Source organism: Aplysia californica, unplaced genomic scaffold (assembly GCF_000002075.1).
Source record: "Aplysia californica isolate F4 #8 unplaced genomic scaffold, AplCal3.0 scaffold00289, whole genome shotgun sequence".
Classification (NCBI taxonomy): Eukaryota; Metazoa; Mollusca; class Gastropoda; order Aplysiida; family Aplysiidae; genus Aplysia; species Aplysia californica.
The window spans coordinates 482,429-502,354 of record NW_004797559.1 but is presented as its reverse complement, the minus strand read 5'-3'; the positions used below and the strand labels follow the sequence as shown (position 1 = coordinate 502,354).

Genomic DNA, 19,926 nt, shown 5'->3' with positions numbered 1-19,926 from the left:
CCTCTCTCTCTCTCTCTCTCTCTCTCTCTCTCTCTCTCTTTCGCTCTCTCTTTCTCTCTTTCTTACTCTCTGTCTGTCTGTCTGTCTCTTCCCCCCCCCTCTCTCTCTCTCTCTCTCTCTCTCTATCTCTCTCTCTCTCTGTGTGTGTGTGTGTGTGTGTGTGTGTGTGTGTGTGAGAGAGAGTGTGTGCATGCGTGTGAGGGAGTTATGTCTTTGGCCCAGAACCAGATATTCATTCTTTCATTCAAGCTATTTGCAAGCGTATCTTATATCATGTATGCATTTTTATACAGATAAAGAGATATTGAAAGTTGATAGCACGGTCATCTTTTTTTATTTCTTGCAACTACGAGACGAGAACTGAAAACGAAAGCTCTCAATATTATCGCCAGGTCTCATTATCTGAGAAACTCATTATTGATCTATGTTCCCCTTACTGTCTAATTTTGTTCTACACCAAAACTGTGCTTGTGTTAATATTTATAGACAGACAGACAGTCAGACAGACAGACAGACAGACAGACAGACAGGCAGACAAGAGATTTTAGATCAATCCTTACAGTCAATTCATTCTTTTGTTTCAGCCTCCTAACCGCCTCCTTCAATGACATTTGCTGATGCTGATGCTAGCGTCTAATCAACGAGATGAGAGTGCTGTTTCGGCACTACCCCAGTTTCAACAGTTATCGAGCTCAGAAAATGCTTTTTTGAACACCTTTCCAAAATACTTTGATGCCCTTGCCTCAATTTCTCAGGATTACCACAGTCTACTGCAATGGCATCGACATTCTTGAGCACATCACACGACAGTTCGAATATTGATAGGCACTAGAGGTGTAGGTATAAGGAGGAACATATCGTGAGAGTGATAGTGAAGAGGAAACTTAAAATGAGGCAGGATGAACTTGCTCCTCACCCCATTGCCAAAAATAAAGTTTCACCAATGAAGAAAGATACAGAAGTAGATAATGACGGACATGCGCTTTTTTATTTTGCCTTTGAGAATCCACCATCAAATAAAGTGCCAGCAAAATTTACAAGGAAGTGCAAAAGCTTTGGAGGCTGAAACAATATTCGCAAAACCAGCGCAACACTGAGGTTTAGTATACAGCAGGATGCGCTGCGACGGAGATGCCAAATCTCATCTGATGCGCAAATGTTTATGGCATTTATGACTTTGAAATTGTAAAAGATGACTATATAAATCGCTTTAGCAAAAGTATGTTCTTGTTCTTGTAAGAGTTTTATGGCACTTGCAACACAATAAGGTCATATAAGTGCCTAAGATTAGAGATATTACAAGAGAGTAACAAACATTGAAAGGAAGGAGGGGAGATAAGGATGATAGATTTTTTATAGGAAAGAAGGAGCAAACCACACCAGAGCACCCGCCAACCACCCACAAAAGTATGTTCAACGCCCTTCAGAGCTTCCAAAACACCAACAACGAATACCTGAACAGAAAACCCACGAAGATTGAAAAACAAAGCAATTACAAATAACTGACAAAACCTGACGTAACAATTACTTGTGTTCAATAGTTTTAATTTTGCTTTTGTTCATGAGCTGTTGGTTTCTTATTGAGCACAAAAACTCTTTTGCACACGTACCGTGTAAGATTTTGAACACAATTATCTGTCACTACTGTCAGTGAGGAACAGAGGCCACGAAACTGTCACGATTTCGGGTGGTCTGGGGTGGATTGAACAGAGCCACCCTCGTGAGAATCACCGGATACCTTGGTTTAGTGGACTACATCGCGCAAGCTGGAACGTCATGTCTTGCCCTTATTTTCGTCATGATGTCATTCAAGTAGTGATCCCCATGCTAAACAAGGCATTTTCTCGCAGGGCCAATGCCATTAGAGCATTCTTAAAAAACCAAATCAAGTCAACATTCGAGTGATTGCCAGTAAACAGCCCCGATGTGAATCCTAGAGGTATGGGAAGTCCCATGAAACAGTGGCTGGAGAAAAACGACTTTTCCCCCCGTTCAGACCCTTTGTTTGCAACTCTCTGTGACATTTAAAATGAAATGACAGATAAATATGTCCAAATTTTCATAGAATCGATGCCCAAAGGTTTGTGCACAACTCAAAGCCAATGGTTCCTAAGCAAATTAACAATAAACACAATTAGCGTTGAGTCCAAGTTTTGTGCGGTATTTGTGATCTCTTTGTTTTCCGTTATGTTTGAAACTACCGTCACGAAATATCGTAATAGAATATTGTTTATTTCAAAGACAAAATTCTCCATTCACAGGGTATGCAAATACATCGCCTTTCGATCAGTATTGATACTCTTCAGTAAATGCGCAAAGACAATTTTACGTTTCTTTGATTTCGCACAATTTTGCCAAGCCTGATTTTTTAAGGTCAATTTTGAGTGACCATATCACTCTATTTTTTAATGAAAAAAATACCCTTGTAACTTGAATAGAAGTTGAAATATTTGCGACTGAATGAGGCGAGGTTCGCCTAGTGTCAGAGGTAAAATAAGCAAAAAAATGACCCCCGAAGTTTGGTGACTTCCAAAGCTTGAGTGTCCCTGGTAACTGCAATCTTACATTTTTATGCCTTTGATTAATGTTTTTTTAAAGAAAACTCCACCAAGAAACGCCTTTTAAATGGACCTAAAAGGTTTTGAGCTCTCCCCCCATTCTAAAAAATCAATAAAAGTAGCTAAGTGGGTAGAAGTATTCTGGTTTTTTAAATTTTTTTACAAGTGCCTGATTTCCCCACAATACAGCACATTTTACGCAGTTTGCTGCTTTAACTGCTCTATGAAAGAATTTTAACATTTACTCTAATGTATCTTTCTTTTGTTTTTTTAAATTAAATTGTTATGCACAAATTCACCATGTTTCGGACATAGGTGTTTTAGTCCACCATGCTAAAATTCATTTTTGAGATACATGAAATATTCAAATTGTTCGCTTAGTCATAAGAATTTTGCCTTCGAAATCTGTTGGTTGTAGAAACTCCATATGTTCATCCAGTTCAACTCTATAAATATGCTTTGTCTTGTCTAAGCATGGGTTGATATGAACAAGTTTTTGGGACCTAGAAATTTCAGTAAAAGTCAAGTTGAGCCCTCCAGTTGGAACTTACTTGACCTACTATGCACAACTGGGATCTCATGTCAGTGGGACCACTTTTAGGTAATAGTGATGTCGTGAGCGAAAAACATGCTTTTAATTCGTTTTAAGGGTGGGTGTCGAAATTTACTTTAACTCATTCATTTCCGGCCCCAAAGAAGTGCTCAGTGCGCTGTACAATAATGCAAAGAACGTATGCAGTACAGAAATCCTCTTTCTCTCTGCCTCTGTCTCTGTCTGTCTGTCTGTCTGTCTGTCTCTGTCTGTCTCTGTCTGTCTGTCTGTCTGTCTGTCTGTCTGTCTGTCTGTCTGTCTGTCTGTCTGTCTGTCTGTCGGTCTGTCTGTCGGTCTGTCGGTCTGTCTGTCAGTCTCTCTCTCTCTCTCTCTCTCTCTCTCTCTCTCTCTCTCTCTCTCTCTCTCTCTAATACATCCTTGGGTAAAGACAATCCTGCAAAACTTACCTAGACACTTTCGTTCACATTGATGACATCACACAGTCATAAATTGTTACAGAACAGAACAGCATTAATAAACGGTACTGAAAGAACATAATAGATACTGAGAGAACATAATATTATTTGTATTGGGAATGTCGGAAATTACAAATTGAAGTTGAAATGAAACAAATGCATTTTAAGTGCTGAATCTAATTTTGTCAAAGTGTTAAGACTCCCGTAGATGAGTTGGCAAAGCGTTCCTCGGGGAGGGGGCGTGGTGTGAAAAAGCTCTGCCTCGGAGTCTCTGACTTTTGCTTTGGTCAGGTCTTAAAAGTCTTTTCTTCGCCGATTTTAAAGGCCGAGATGGCATATATATATATATATATATATATATATATATATATATATATATATATATATAATATATATATATAATTTATATATATATATTCGATGACCATGTCACAAAGATATGATGGTGCTAGGTTGTTGACGCACTTAAAACAAAGAACAAATGTCTTGTACCGAATTCGTGCTTTCACAGGGAGCCAATGTAGTTGAATTAGCATTGGTGTTACGTGGTCTTTGAGAGATTTCTTTAAAATTGTTCGAGCAGCTTGGTTCTGGAGTCTCTGTAACCTATTTAACGTTTCAGTGGGAAGGTTCCTAAACAAAAAATTGCAGTAGTCTAGACGTCAAAGGACAAAGAAAGAGGTGAGGGTTTTGATGGAATCAACACTAAGATAATGTTGATATTTGTCCTATTCTGTGTAATTCTAAATAAATTGCTTTACACAGATGGTTTATATGATTGTGCATAAATAGCTTGCAGTCAAAATAAACACCTAGATTTTTCGCTTTATCTGTGAAAAAGATGTTGTAATTCCCAATACATAATATGGTAAAAATTGCAAAGCAATATCCCTGGTTTGGCATTGCAAAACAGAACTTCGGTCTTATCATCATTCATTTTAAGTGTTTGATATCATCCAGTTTTTTGAACCTCAAAAGTACATTTTCCCCTGCTGGTAACTAGACAATTGAAATTTGTTGGTAAAACAGATTTGTACGCCAAATTGCAAGCTGAAAATGGATGACATTTCACCATTTACAAGTACAGACTGTTTACGATTAAACAAACAGGACTCAAACCATTCAAGAACAGTCCCAGATAGGCTGAAGCTATGGCTTAATCTCCTGATCAAAACTGAATGAACGATCACTAAAAAGCAAATATCTAGCATTTTCCGCTAAAACGATGCTATAAAAAAAACCCCTAAACTTATCCAAATGCTTTCCTTCATGCATGCGTGCTTTCAGAGACAATGGATTTTTTTTAAAGGAGTTCTCGTCAAATGTTCTGGGGTAGAAACCAGTTGTGCGAGAATTCTTTTCAGTTGCACCAAATGGGTTTTTTATGATCATTGCGGAGGGCTCCATCTCAGCATCTCAGTCTCATCTAAAAAAGGTGAAATCTTTTTTTCGGGGCAGGGGTTGGGGTGGGGTGGGTGAGAAAGATACACAAGGACTATTCATTTCAAGCACCGAGCATCTTGTCTGGGACCTGAATAGAATTGAAAGAATTAAGGTGTAAGAGAATACGTGAAGTCTGGGTAAAGACAAGGCCTTGACTAGCTCATACTGGAAAAAATGCAAGGTAAGGATGTGCACCTTGAGGAAATAACAAAAGCCTTGAGAAACTGGTCAAAACTTGTATTCAAATAACGGGATACTAGAGTGCTGCATTGCTCTAGAAAGGTTGTGAGACTGATTTGGAAATACTTTTTTGTAAAATTACTAGATCTACCAGTTTGCTCATGATACGATTCTGTATAACGATTTTGTCTTTCTTTGCAGTTTAAAAAGTACAAGAAATGTTTTGGTAGATCATGAGCTGGTCCTATCAAAACAGCTTGAAGTCCTCAAACTTAATACAACTGAAAAAAGGTAAGAAATCATATGCGTGGCGACATTTTGGAATACACGTATTAGCTATCAGCAATTCATGCATTGGAACTACGTATATAAATATATATGATAGCAATTGTTGTCATTTTCGCCTGTAAAATGTATTTAATTTTATTAAATGAACACTGGGTAAGGTATTTTTTATCAAATAATATGACTAAACTGATTAAAAAACATAAAATTAATATTAAAATTTGATGGTTTCATAATAAAATTCTCGCTCTGAAATTACGCGACTCGAAAGCATCAATGTCTGCGTTCCGTCCGCCATTTTGAACTTTCGCGTTGTTACAGAGCTCCGGGACACTCGGAAAACGTTCGAAAAAATCAGTTAAAATGGAATCAGAAAACTCTGACATCGATCTGAATGATTGCTTCGGTGAATATTCTGACGAATAGGCCCCGGTGAGGAGTAATCCGTGGAAAACAAAGAAAATGAACCTCCTCTATGTGCAAGGAGCAAGTCCAGAAATAGGTAATTTATTTATCCAACTATCAAGCTATCAGTGTGCAGATCTAACTAGCTCACCAACGTAATGAATAATATCACAGCCATTTTCAAAATGATTTTCACTGGTTTAAAATTTTTTTTTGTTAAAGTTGATCTCTAACTCGTGATTTTGTAATATTTGGTGCGGAAAATTAAAAAAACAAATTTTTTACATTTGACAGAACCCAGGTTGCTAAGGAGTTGTTTACATCAGCTGATCAGTGACGCAATGCGGGTTCTGGAACTAAACCAAAGGTCATTGTCATTTATTTCTTCTCCATAGTTTTCTTTGTTCAGTTTTCAGTCTAAACTTATCAAAATGATGTAGTTCAAGACTTACAAGCTGGAAATGTAAGGTTTTTGTTGTCTGTTTGTATCGTTATTGCAGTGACTAATCACAACCTGAGCCTGATGCAGTATCTACCACCACCGGTGCTACTCGTGGCAAGGACAGGGCACCCTCAGGACCTTTCCCGCACTTTCTACCAAACCAGACTCCAAGACTGCACCTCCCTAGGTCTGACTTTAGTAGAGACCAGGAGCTACATTTGTTTAGCCGCATTTTTCAGTCAGGCAGTTCTTTTGTGCTGCGATGGTGTGAAAGATATACAGCTACATTCAATCGGTATACGCAGACCCCTGATTGGTCTGTGGAATGTTAGTATTAGCCGGAAGAGATATTGTTTGGTAGATAAACCTGTGAGGGGTAGACTGATGTTACGACAATTGGCGATCACTTTTGAATAATTACAGTATAACATGACATGGATAGCTCGAATTCGTCGGGATCTTTCTCGGTAGTTCGAGTGATCCGTAAACCGAGGGATATCTTATAAAGAGAAAAAAAGAAGAAAAAACGGGACCACAGTTACAGTTCGATGGATGCGTAATTTCTTGTCAGCTGTGTTTGACCTATCCGTGATATAGTGTATTTTCATTCCTTGAATGCAGCTGTCTTGTTTCATGCAAATTCCAGATTTTAAGAGGGGGGTGGGGGGAGGGGGTATTTTATTTCTTAGTATCATATTGTATAACATTCTGAGTAATTTGGTGTTGTTGTGTTGATGAAATTTGTCAAGAAGCGAAATTTCCAGTTTCAAGGGCAATAACCGAGAATTTGTAGAATGCACAAGAACGACCCTCATTTGTTTATTTTCCAACAGAATGAAGTGTCTTTAACACTACGTGCAAAATCGAATGAACTTTCTCATCAAATGAATATTACTGTAAATTGTCAAACTTAGCGCGCTCATATGACCGTATGCAGTTGCGAGCGCCGTAAAACCCCATACTAAACTAAACTAAAACACTTTTTCCCCTCTCAGTGATTTTCGGAAAGTCCAATTTCTGTTTCTGTACCTATTATTAGTAGCAAGAAAATAGGCCACACCCCAAAAGAGCTTACCAAATATTAAATCTACTAGCTAAGGCTCTAAGACCATCAAATTCCCTTTCCATTGGTATATAATATGTCTATCTGGAACACATAGATTGCTGCTTGAAGAAGTCATGATATAAAATTTCCAGCTTCACCGGCCGCAATAACTGGGAATTGTAGGATGTACTAGACTGGAAAATGGCCCTCATTCTTTCTTTACTAACAGAATGGTATATCTTTGACACATATAATAATATACAGAATTGAATGTGAACTCTTAATTCTCACTTTGTTTTTACTTCTTTGTGATTGTTGGGACGTGTGATTTTTGTTTTTGTTTTTATTTTTAGTAACAAGAAAATTGGTCAAACCTCAAGAGAGCTTGACAAAAATGAAATCTGTTGGGTAAGTCTGAAAGACAGTCCAATTCCCTTTCCATTGGTATATATATAATAATATGTTTATCTGGAACAGATGGATTATTGCAGGAGGCTTGAGGGTATGGAAGACGCCTAAGACACAAATCACAGCGCACCCCAGCAGCGGAATTTTAATCGCAGGGGGGGGGGGGGGGGGGGGGGGGGGGTGGAGGTTCCCCGTCGAGCACCTTAATTATCATATCGAGGGTCACGGTGGTCAGCTCTCTTGCCGCTCTGTCTGGGCTGACTTAATTTTTGGCACTTTTCAACTTAAAGTTTTAGGTGCACCGTAGTATGTATGGTAATTATCATTTAATGCACCCAAAGCACACATTTCAGCTTTTGGGACTCAAAAAAGAAGATTCATCGTAATTTGTCTGGTTATTTCATTAAACGCTCTGAAGTCGGCAAGCTAAATTGTTTTTTTTTTGACAAGAGTGAACTGTAAAAAATTAATATAAAAAATGTTTTTGACAAAAACTGTCGAACTTTTGGAACATGAACGACTTAACAATAATGGAGATACTCAGAAAAGATCGTATCTGCACAGATTATAGAAAGCTGTATTTTTGCAACTTTATTCATCTGGCACACAATTTGCTAAGAAGTAATTCCTCCACATCCAGCTCTGTGTGTCTAATAGTTTATAAAAAATTGCGCTGTGGTCTCTCTATGAAGAAGTACTTGTTTCTCGGGTTTTGGGGGTCCCGTTAGGGCCCTGACAATTTTTTGGGATTTTAAGAAACTTCCCTAAAAAATTATGTGCTAAATCGAATGGAAGTATTCCCAAAGTCCTTTTTCAAAGAGATAGCTCCATAAAATTTGTAACATTGGTAGCCAATACAATGCTATAAAGCAATTCTAATATAAGTTTAAATTGCTCCTTTCCTCAAAATGTTCATTTCTTGGCTTAAAAAACTAAAAACCGTTCAAGATAAAAGACATGAAATGTGGGTGTAAGTACACCATACAATTCTAAATAAAATGACGCTAGCTTTCTATAATATTTGAAAAAAAAACCCATATATTTGAAATTATTTTTTTACTTTGCTATTTTGACTATTTTTGTCTTTCGCTAATATGCAAGTCTACTCACTCAAAGTAATAAAAATATTAATTCATATTTACAATCTTAAGATTTTTATGCAGATTACAAATATGCGATTAGTTCATAGATAGCCTGAATGCTTTTTGAGTGTTTAGCTTTTGAAAAGGGTTCTTCAGATAGCCCAGTTTCACTCTAATTTGCCATTCTGTGATTACGTAACTGATAAAGATTCCCATAACAAACTATTTTTAATCCTTGTATTAAATACTTTGAGAAAATGAGGAAAAAAAACTAGTAAAAATAACATAATTGTAGATTTTGGTGCTAAGAACTAGAGTGTGGCTTTAATGGTGAAACGCTGAGTGTATTATGTCAAAAAATGCAGATGTGCATCTTTCTTCTCTTATAACTTGACAATTACAATTTTTCATTGTAAAAGACACAATATTCGTATTCAGTATAACACAGATTTTGGAGAGATCTGTCAAGACGTTTATAAATATGAACAATCTTTTATACATAAAAGTATGTAACTAAAATTAGACAAAGTGGGTACTCAACAAACACTTGTCTAGAACAAAATCTAAGGCCCACAAATTAACCGTTCTAAAGCATAATAAATCTCAAAACATTGAGCGTTTAGTACATCAGTGTAATGGTTTGTTGTATGGGATGCGGAAGACGTTATATCATCTCACAAACGCAGACAAAAATGCGAACTTCTTAACCCACACCGGCAAAGTCGCTTCAGAGCTCAGTAACAGCCGGGGAGCCCCAGCCGGCTGCTGAGTCATGCTAACTAAAAGTAACAAAATCGGGAGAAAAGTGACGCTGTGAGATGAAAAAGCCAACATATGTAAAACTGCTGTGAGTGCGATAGGCTTGGGAAAGTTTCTGTTTTTAAACCTCATGTCTAGAATCAAAGTGTGTGTTACTTCTTTTGCCCGTGAAGCTCTTTGCAGAGTAGCCAACCTGTTTCGTTTGTCCGCCTCTAAACCATGTGACAAAGTCTGTGGCTTAAAGAATATAAAAGTTTACAATCTTAAAGGGACTATTGAATGTTTATCTGGGCTTGGCCTTTTGGAGACTGGAGAAATTTAAGGCTGCTTTTGGGAAAGTTTATTGAAATAGATACATTTGGAGCAAGTCTATCGTTTTATACTGTTGTTATCAAAAGAAATGAGCGTGCACACTTGAGCCACGACTCAGTAGTTTACTTATCTACTATAAGGGCAAAAAGATGATTGGCTCAAATTGGCACTTGTACTTGAAACTTGCTGTATATGCAAGCCTAGTATAACGTTGCGGATCCTTATACAGTTGTATCCAAAAGAAACTTGAAAATGTGTTCACCTGTTTATCGTGTTAAAAGTTTGCCCTACCTACCAATTTAAAGCTAAATAAATTTGCATAATCTGATACTTTAATTATATCTTCAATTAGAGTTGCTCGCAATATGGTTACTCTAAATGAACTGTTAAAAAGTAGTCTTGGCAAATTTTTTTGTGAAATGAGAGAAATTTAAAAGTGCGTCAGTGCTGGATTCTGCTTGACTAATCGAAGGCTTGCGAGCAGCGGACGGCTTGTGCCAGAGGCTTGCGCCAGAGGCTTGCGCCAGAGGCTTGAGAGTAGGCTTGTGCTTTACTTTGTCTGTCGCTCGCTAACGAGGGGAACTTCCGGTGAGTTGTGACTCGCGGACAGTCTTGCTGTACTGTGTCGTGTCATCGCAAGGTGTGGGCTCAGTACATATTACAGAAGATACTGGTCATTTGCCTTGAGAGGCTTGCACTAAAAGTGCAAGGTTGGTTTTTTTTCATAGTCAGGTTGTAAAAAAAAGCTCTTTTAACACAGCGGATAAAATACCGTCCAGACCGCTCACTTAGTTTTTCTTCCCCGGTTCCTCCCCGACCATCCTCACCACCCTGCCCGCCCCGCCCGACAGCCCAGCGCGTAATCTTAAATGACTTGTCAGAGGGGTTAATTGGGGTGACCGCAGCGCCACTCCTCCGGTGCCGGGGCAGTCATAAATATGTCGTTTTAGTGCGATTTGAAAGCCTCCTAACTCTGAAACTATAAATGCTACAAGGCCGATTGAGATTTCATTGTAACGTGCTATCTTTCACCTGTAAGCCGGTATAACTTGTTTTCTTGCAAGTCCGATTATATCAGTTTTACAAGGGATTTAAGTAAGTCTGTGATTTTCAAACTGGCATCTTCAATACTCAGAACTTTTTTAGTTTGGATTTAAATATTTCAATCCGGCCGCCAACGATTTAAACATAAATTCACGTAACAGTTGTGGTGACAATTTTCATTCACATGTGCAAGTTTGAAATGCACTAAGTTATTCTGTGATTTTCTGTGATTTTTAAAAAAAATACGAACCCACCACTGTGAACGTTCTTCCTTGCTGTTTTTAGTTTTCTTGCCTCTCTACATCTGATTTTTGTTGTCATTTTGAACAATATTTTCGTCATGGAATGCCACACTCAACATGAACATATGGAACGCCTCCATGAATTGTGTAGGACATGTGGTGAGAGGTGTTTGACAAAAAAACAAAGACGTCAAAGGAGGAAGGCGTACAAATGTGTTGACTTTATCAACGATATTCTTTTAGTGTTTGGCGTGTCGGTGAGAGAAGATACGGAAGAAGATTTTTCCAAACACATTTGCTTCTCCTGTGTCAGTAGGGTACGACAAGCAAAAGCAAATGGATATGTTGGTACGGTTCAGAAAGCACGACAATTGATGCACGATAGCAAACATCTCTGGGTGAGGTACAACGCTACGACAACGGTTGCTGAATGCCCAATTTGTGAACGTCACAACCAGACCAGATTGGGCAGCAGAAATATAGGAAAGAACATGGCACAACAATCTTCACAGACACCAGGAGCAACAGAGACAGCAACATCATCCCAAGATCGACTCATACAAGATAATAATTCTACAGCATCATCATACACGCAGATTGAGAAAGAGACAGATAATAGTGTACACGAACATCAAGATCAGAGCACTGCATCAGAACAATTCCTAGAAACAACTGGAGCAACAGAGACAACATCATCATCTAACGATTTACACATAGAAGATAATTCGACAACATCCACATCCACACCGATTGAAGAAGAGACAGACATTAGTGGAGATCAATATCAGAGTGCTGCATCGCCTTCCACGCCCCACAATGTGCTAGAGATTAGCCACCCCCCTATTGCTACATCAACGCCATCCAAATCTTCAAAGGCTATGGTAGACAGCTCCACATCACCAGCATTCAAACAAGACCTAGTGTTGTCTCAATCACTAGAAATATCACCAACACGCCCACTCACAAAGGAAGAACAGACTTTGAACACACACCTTGTTAGGAGACAGCTGAGCAATTCACACACCAACATTATTCAGTGCAAGACAGGAGGGCAGCCCTTAGTATTAGCAAAGTTGTCTAGACTTAGGAAAGAAACTGCTTTGGCCGGTGCATCTACTATAAGAAGACGCTCACGTTCTCTTGCTTCATTTCGGGGTTACTCAGGAGGCACATCACATGAGAGTACAGTGACACAACAGGCATCAGAGTTAAAGAGACATACACTAGATTCTAGGAAAGACATTTGCAAGCAATCTGGCATTGCGATGAAGCCAGAACTAAGTACCATGTCTGCCATAGCAATGAAAGAAGCCACAGATTTGACATGGTGTGGACTTCGTGAGCTGAAAAGACATCTGAAGCAAACAGGTCTGTCCGTGCCAAACGAGCACAAACTGAGAAAGGTTTCTCAAAGTCTGACTGCTGATCATATTGTCACACAAATGGTGGATTTTGTAGATGCAGAAGGACACACACAAAGCGAGGCATTCGGCAGAGTTGCATGCATCTCCGATTTTGTAACCAACATCTTAGAAGCACACAAACAGCATAATACACTGACATGGCACAACTCTTCAATTCCACAAAATGAGATCTGGGTGAAATTTGGTGGGGATCATGGTAAAAATAGCTTAAAATTCACAATGCAGATAGCAAATATCAACAAGCCAAATTCCAAGCACAACACATTTGTAGTTGCAATGGCCAAAGTCAAAGATAGCTACGAAAATCTTAGGATCTGCATGTCCATTTTACAACAACAGCTTGAGGAACTCTCGGGGTTAGAATGGGATGGGAAAAAGATAGTATTATTTCTGTTTGGTGACTACGACTTTCTCGTGAAGCTCTATGGACTCTCTGGCGCTCAGGGTACATACCCATGTCTATGGTGCCTCACGCAAAAGTCCGACATGAAATCCGTGCAGAAAAAAGACAACTCTCTCAGGTCTTTAGCAAACATGAAACATAGCCACAGGCGTTTCATGAAGTATGGCTACGGGCTGAAGAAAAATGTGAAACGGTATCATAATTGTCTCCATCACCCAATGCTTGAGGTGGAACCTGAAAAGGTGGCTCCGCCATATCTACATATTTTGCTGGGCATTGTGCTCAAACATCATCGCCTGCTTGAAGAGGCTGCACATAATATAGATGTACAGCTGGTCCATCAATCTATGGAGGATTGTACACCTGGAATAGGACAAAATGTGCATATCTACGGCAAAAACTGGAAGAGGGCTGAAAAAAACGAGGGGGACATTCAATTGTTAGAGGGGTGTCAGGTTTTGTCAGATAATCCACAAGAAGCAGAGAGATTTGAGAGGGAGGGTTCTAGTGTACATGATCAGCTGTCAGAGTTAGAGTTTGAGGAGCTTAGTCCAAGGTCAGGTCCTGTCTGCTCTGAATTTGATAACATCCTCAAACAACACAACATCACACCACAGGCCTAACACAGCCGTTCATTTATAGGAAACCACTGCCATAAATACCTCACAGCCCATGTGTACAGACAGCTAGCATCATTTTTAACAAAAAGAACAGTTGCATGTACACGAAATCAAAGCATAATAGACACAGCATTTGTTCTGAGAGAGAAATTTGTTCAAGTAAATGACGCCTTCAAAGATATCCACACATTAATTGCACATGGAAAGCCAATCACTTTAGAGAGAATACCACATATTCAGTCATGCATCACACGATATATGTCTTTATACAGAAACATATTTGGCAAAGAAAAGGTCATCCCCAAACACCACATCCTTGAGAAACACTGCGTTCCTTGGATACAAAAATATGGGTTTGGAATGGCCTTCCATGGTGAGCAAGGGGGTGAGCTCATTCATGCAACCGTGGCCAAGCTGGAAAGACGAGTAGCAGCCATAAAAGATAAAGAAAAACACATCCAAACAATCATGCAGTCACAACACATCCAGACCCACCCTGAGCTACTGTCGTGTGCACCACCCATCAAAAGGCGAAAGCTTACAGCGGAAAAATGAGACAATTCCTTCAGTCAAACAATATTGTGTTCTTTTTGTAAGTTGTGTTTAGGTTGTGTTTTCATAAGTGTATCGGCAAGAAAAGATCTGTCCTGTAGTTACATGTATCGTGGATATCGCTATGAAAAAACAAGGTCGCAAAGCAAGAGTATTGCAAAAATCAACTTCAAACCTAAATAATTACGGAACCAGAAACTTCGTGCATATGCCCCTTTGTCAGTACAAATTTCATTATGTTCTCAGTCCTGTGTGCAAATTTGATTGAATTCGTTGGGGGCAATCACATTTAAATTGATGTTTATAATTGATTACCCATGACACATTTATCAAATTAAGTCCCCTTTTTGAGAACTTCACAGCTTTTAAGTGTTATGTACCATGGTTTTCCGATTTCCTCATTTTCTTCCTTAACATGTTGAATATTTACGTGGTCTTTATTAAAATGTTCATCTTACATTAGCTTTGGCTCACTGTGTTGGTAAACTTTGCAAAAAATACAAGAGCGCTGCCGGTGTTCGGCTGATAAGGGAAATCCCCGGCGGCGCAGGTAAATGACCCCGTGACCTGGGGAAGCGCGGGCTTGCTTGCCTCGCGCCAGCCGAAACTAAATGGGCGCTCCAAACCCGCCGTGAATTAAATGCACTTTCAAATTGATAATGGATTGGCTATTCTTATGATACACTGGCCGTTTTTTTTAGATGTGCACTGGTCAAGCGCTTCGTCGTCGCTCGCAAAAAAAACTCAGTTCGATTCCCGTATGGGGAGAACGTTTTACCGAAAACCTCCCTCTTTCTACTGGGTCGCTCTTCCCTCTCAGCCCAGATTGGCCCTGACATTGGGTTGAAGTAGGCCTAGCCCGTCTCCAAAATGTTCTATATATTGTGTCATTGTGCGTGTAAAACATTTACAAAGTAGTCTGCATAAATATGGTACAAAAGCCAAACACAACAACCTACGGAGTTTCCATTCTAAGATAATCTTAATCTACTTATAACTACAATACCACGCTTCTTCTCACTATGTACCTTCATTCTCTCAGCTGATCAAGGGTGGGAGGTTAAAAATAGCTTCGGCTCTCTGCGTCTTGCACCAAAACAAGCGCAACCTTTCCCTTCCTCCACGGTTCAGAGTTCACAATGAGAGCGGTCTTGCTGCGCGCTGCTGGCAAAGCAAGTCATGGGAAGCAAAGCAAGTCATGGGACACGGACGGCTTGCGGGCTGCGAGCAATTCATGGGGGCACAAGTCATTGGATGCAAAGCAAGTCATTGGGCACAAGCGGCTTGCTGCGCTGCGAGCGGGATTTGAGACTTGCCTGCCGCACTGTGAGCGGGTCTCTCTCTCTCTCTCTCTCTCTCTCTCTCTCTCTCTCTCTCTCTCTCTCTGTGTCCCTTCCTAACGTAAGTGACTTTGCAGATTGCAAGCAGGGTGTGGGGAGGACGAGGAGGTCCGACACGAGTGGCTTCGCGGATTTCTAGTACAATGTACTAGTCTAAGTAGTGTTGTGGACTGACTTGAAGTTTAGGCTTCACTCAAGGGTAACATGCTGGTGATTTGATTTAATGATTTGACCTAATGATTTGAGGCTTGTGACTTGAACTAGGGGCTTGCGAGCGCGAGCGGTTTGCTACCGGTGTACAGCTCGAGGCTTGTATTGGGATGCATCAACATTGTAATATATGTATTGTATTTCTTAAGGATGGGAATTTGTATGTATCTACAATAAACAAAGATATTTTGTTAAGATAGTTTCCGACAGATTGGAAGACGGTGCAGGGTGGGTGGTTGGCGGGTGCTCTGGTGTGGTTTGCTTCTTCTTTCCTATCGAACTTCTATCTTCTTTATCTCACCTCCTTCTTTTTTGTGTTTGTTACTCTCCTATAACACATCTATTACTCTGCATTTATATGACCCTATTTAGTAGCAAGTGCCGTAAAACTCTTACGAAAACTAAACAACTATTACAACTTTGAGCTTAACATTAAATGTGTTCATTAGTATTTTGCACAGGAGCCATTGGTTTTTGTGTAGTCTGAAAAAATTTGCTCTTGAACTGTGTTAAAATTTGAAATAAACAAAACTCGAACTACATTGCGTAAGAGCAGGAACATCACATCTTTTATTTATTTCAACATGTTGCCCTTTGAGGAGGCATCTCCATGTTTAACTCATTACCATCTCACAGTGTTATCGTCACTAGACAATTCTTGAAAAACCAAAATATACCAACGATAGAAGGACCACCAGTAAATTTGCCCTTGAAGTTGAAGTTAAGTCCAATTTTTATGTGATGCTTGGGATTGCGCTGTTTTCAAGTCTGTTTGAAACTAGCTTAATGCATGTAAAACGTTGTCCATTAAAGAGATGCAATACTCAGTTTATTTGATATGCAATACATATCCATTTGGCCTTTAGTGATGTACCCCAATACAAGTGCAAACGCACTTTTAAGTTACTGTGATTTCTTAAAAAATTGCCTAGGTTGACTTTTTAAAAGCGAATTTTGAGTGACTGAAGGCTGAATAACAGAAATTACCTTGCCGCTGCCGCACTGCTGTAGCTGATAGAAATATTATTTGTTCAATTGTTGTTCTTGCACTGCCGAATAGTTATTATGTTCTGTTGCCAATGCGATATGTTAAATCTTGTCGTATGGAAGGCTATTCCACTTTTAAATGCAGCCTGTTTAGTTATCCAACATCATAAACTTCCCTATAATTCTGTTGTAACTTAACCTATTGGCATAAAATAGACCGTCAAACTAAGAAGAAATGTTATTTGTGTTTTGAGTGCCATACAATTCTTACTAAAGCTAAACTGAAATTGAGAACAAATGAATGATCTTTGCAATAAACATACAGTTTTATTATAAACAAGATTGACTTGCTGGGATTTCGTAGATTTTGAATATGATTGTTAAACAACAGCTGACTGGCTTCTTGCTGCGTACTGAAAGTTTAAGAAATAGCTCTTTAAAACCAATGGTTTTTTCAATTGACTCCATGATTCAACCCGAACTAATTTAAGATTTCTGTTCTTCATCAGATCTGTTCTGTGAAATTTGATTCAAGTGAATAATCCTCTGACCCTAGAAAACTGGAATACGTACTGTTACGCTCTGGTCTCTCGAAAGATTGGAGCTGAAGTATTTAATAATAATAGGCTAGTATGTTTTTGTTTAGGCAAAAGGGGCATTTAATGAACAAATGGCCTACCTGGCTGTCCTGGCAGACGGATGCTATCTGCGATTGGGTCAGTTTTGCTTACTGGAAGTGTAAAATCTTGTTTCGTTCAAGATCAAAAGCATAAGAATTATGGATGTACATGCAGAGAAATAGGCAATGTAGAATCCATCGGAAGGAAGGGTTGGTAGTTGTTTTTTTTCTTCTTTAATGCAAGTCTCAAGAAGTCAGAAGTTCTGTTCGTGAGATAGACTAGAAAATATATATGTCGATGGGCAATCGGATATTTAATGAACTCTTGGTTGTAAGATAAGTATCCAGTTGCTCTGCACATGATATTGAGCGTTCTTTGACTTGAATGATTTACTTGTTATTTGAGTGTGAGATTCATTAGAATATCAGATTTAAAAAAACCTGAATATAGACACAAATATCAAGTGTGTGAATTGCATTATACAGCTTTCATTCATAGTCTGGACAAGGTTAGTCCCAGATTCAGGCATCCCCAAATACACAGAGCCTGAAGTGTTAATGTTTTTGATTGTTGAATAACAACAAAGAAGTCTGCAAGAAGTGGTTAGATTGTGGTTAAATATTTCAACTGCTTGGTATAAGTTGGTAAGACTTCGACATACGCCATGTTGAAAAGTGACGCATGACAGTCTTAACCTCTGCAGTTGATTTTTCTTAAAATGCAAAGTGCTCCATATGTATGTACATTGACCACTTACTACAGTTGTCAATTTTTTTTTTCATTTGGTCTATATGTTGGTGTTTACGGTTGGTGAGCACTGTGATATGGGGAAGAAAACGATTTAACAATTAATTTCAAGCAACCAGATTGAAAATTCTCTTAAAGTATATTATTGTTCTTTAAGGGAGTGGCAAATGTTATTATGTGAACCAACACATACTATTTCCGACTCATAAGGGAATGAAGATACTCTAATTAGCCTCAAGAGTTTACCGTATTGTTTTGCTTAAGTCAAAGATTAGTTCTGTCTACTGTTACACTTTTGATTCACTTTCTCAGCAAATTTTACAAGGAGCACATATTAAACTACAGTGCCACGCACCAGGAGTACATGAAGAAGTACAAGGCTTTTCCCCATTCCATTGAGCTGGAGAACAAGACACATGTCTTAGAGATGCAAAAATGCAAACTTTGTGAAGTACAGACTGCGAGAGATGAACTGAAGGAGAGCATTTCTACCAAAGAAAGTATGTCAAAAGATATGTATATTGTTCTGGCTTTTTTTTGTACACAGTTTTTCTTCTTTTTCTCCTCCTTCTCCTCCTTCTCCTCCTTCTCCTCCTTCTCCTCCTTCTCCTCCTCCTCCTCTTCGTTGCTGCTGTTACTGCAGCATCTGCAGTGTGATGATGATTTAGATCATCCCAAGCATACACTGAAAATGTTTTTCGTTCAGGGCTTATTTTGCACCGTTCATATCTTTGGGCAAATCAGCCCCTCCTCACCCACCCGCACTCGGTCGTTTATCGGACAGCTACTTTATGCTTAGTTGGAGTTTGGAAAGTGCTTTCTAAATCCCAGAAATCCTAGCACCTAGAAATGACCATGCAGGGCTGGGACCAGTACTCTTACGCTCATATAAGGCATCGAGTGAACCTTCTAGCTGCCTTTCTGCATGAGCTTCCGGTGGTTTCTTTTTGTCACCTCTGCAGAGGTCCATAAGAGCAGAGGAGACATTTTTGTTTTGTGCTGAGTTTTCCCAATGTCTTAAATCTTCTTGAACTATGTGATTTGCAAAATATACAGTACTAGCTTCCTTCATACCATCAGCACTGAAGCCTAGAGCTTAAACTTTCATGTGTACTGCTTTAGACCACCAACACAGTAGTGACTTGTTGAGGGCAGACTTTTGGTGACAGGAAACTAATCCGCTTTGCTACAAAGCTTTCTTATCATCTCACCTTTGTACTATATAGTCGTTATGATATTTTTTAAAAGTCGTCATTTGATACAAAAAACTTTCCCTTTACTGTTCAGTTTAATTCAAATTTCATATATCAGAGATCTTGAGCATATTTTTGCCTTCATCTGCCGAAATCCTTTTGATTTTAACTTTATTCTTTGCGTGACCATTGTATCCCTCTCTGTGGTCCTGCATAGCTATTGGCAAGTAAATAATGATTTAAAAGAGGTAAGTGCTAAATTAGTTCAATTTCCAAATTATGAAAAGACAACATTGTTGAACTGAAATTTTATAATTCATTTAACCTCTCCTAACCTTTTTTGTTTTTACATATTTCAGATCAGCTGAGCTCCTCTGTTATGCAGAACATTACTGTAAAGATGTATCCTTAATTCCTCTGTGAAAAATTGTGAAATGGTATAGGTTTAACACTCCCGAGTCATCTTTCCTGCCTGTTTCCCTCTATAGTGTCTTGTTTTTGACCTAACACTGTAGGACTATTGTTGTGTAGATATATAATATGATTTCTTCAATATTTATTTTTCTAAAAATGTAAGATTTAAAAAACCTATGGCTAGTTGTTCGTAACTAAACCAA

General features: G+C 38.9%; 1 protein-coding gene across 1 annotated transcript in view; it reads left to right on the top strand.

The window, feature by feature from the left end:
• Positions 1 to 19,721, top strand: part of LOC118477169 — a 27,542-nt gene extending 7,821 nt beyond the window's left edge. The window contains exons 3-5 of the mRNA XM_035970577.1: positions 5,391 to 5,480; positions 18,429 to 18,655; positions 19,669 to 19,721. Coding sequence (XP_035826470.1) covers positions 5,391 to 5,480; positions 18,429 to 18,655; positions 19,669 to 19,721 — 370 coding nt within the window. The remainder of the gene's footprint in view (positions 1 to 5,390; positions 5,481 to 18,428; positions 18,656 to 19,668) is intronic.
• Positions 19,722 to 19,926: the final 205 nt, after the last annotated feature.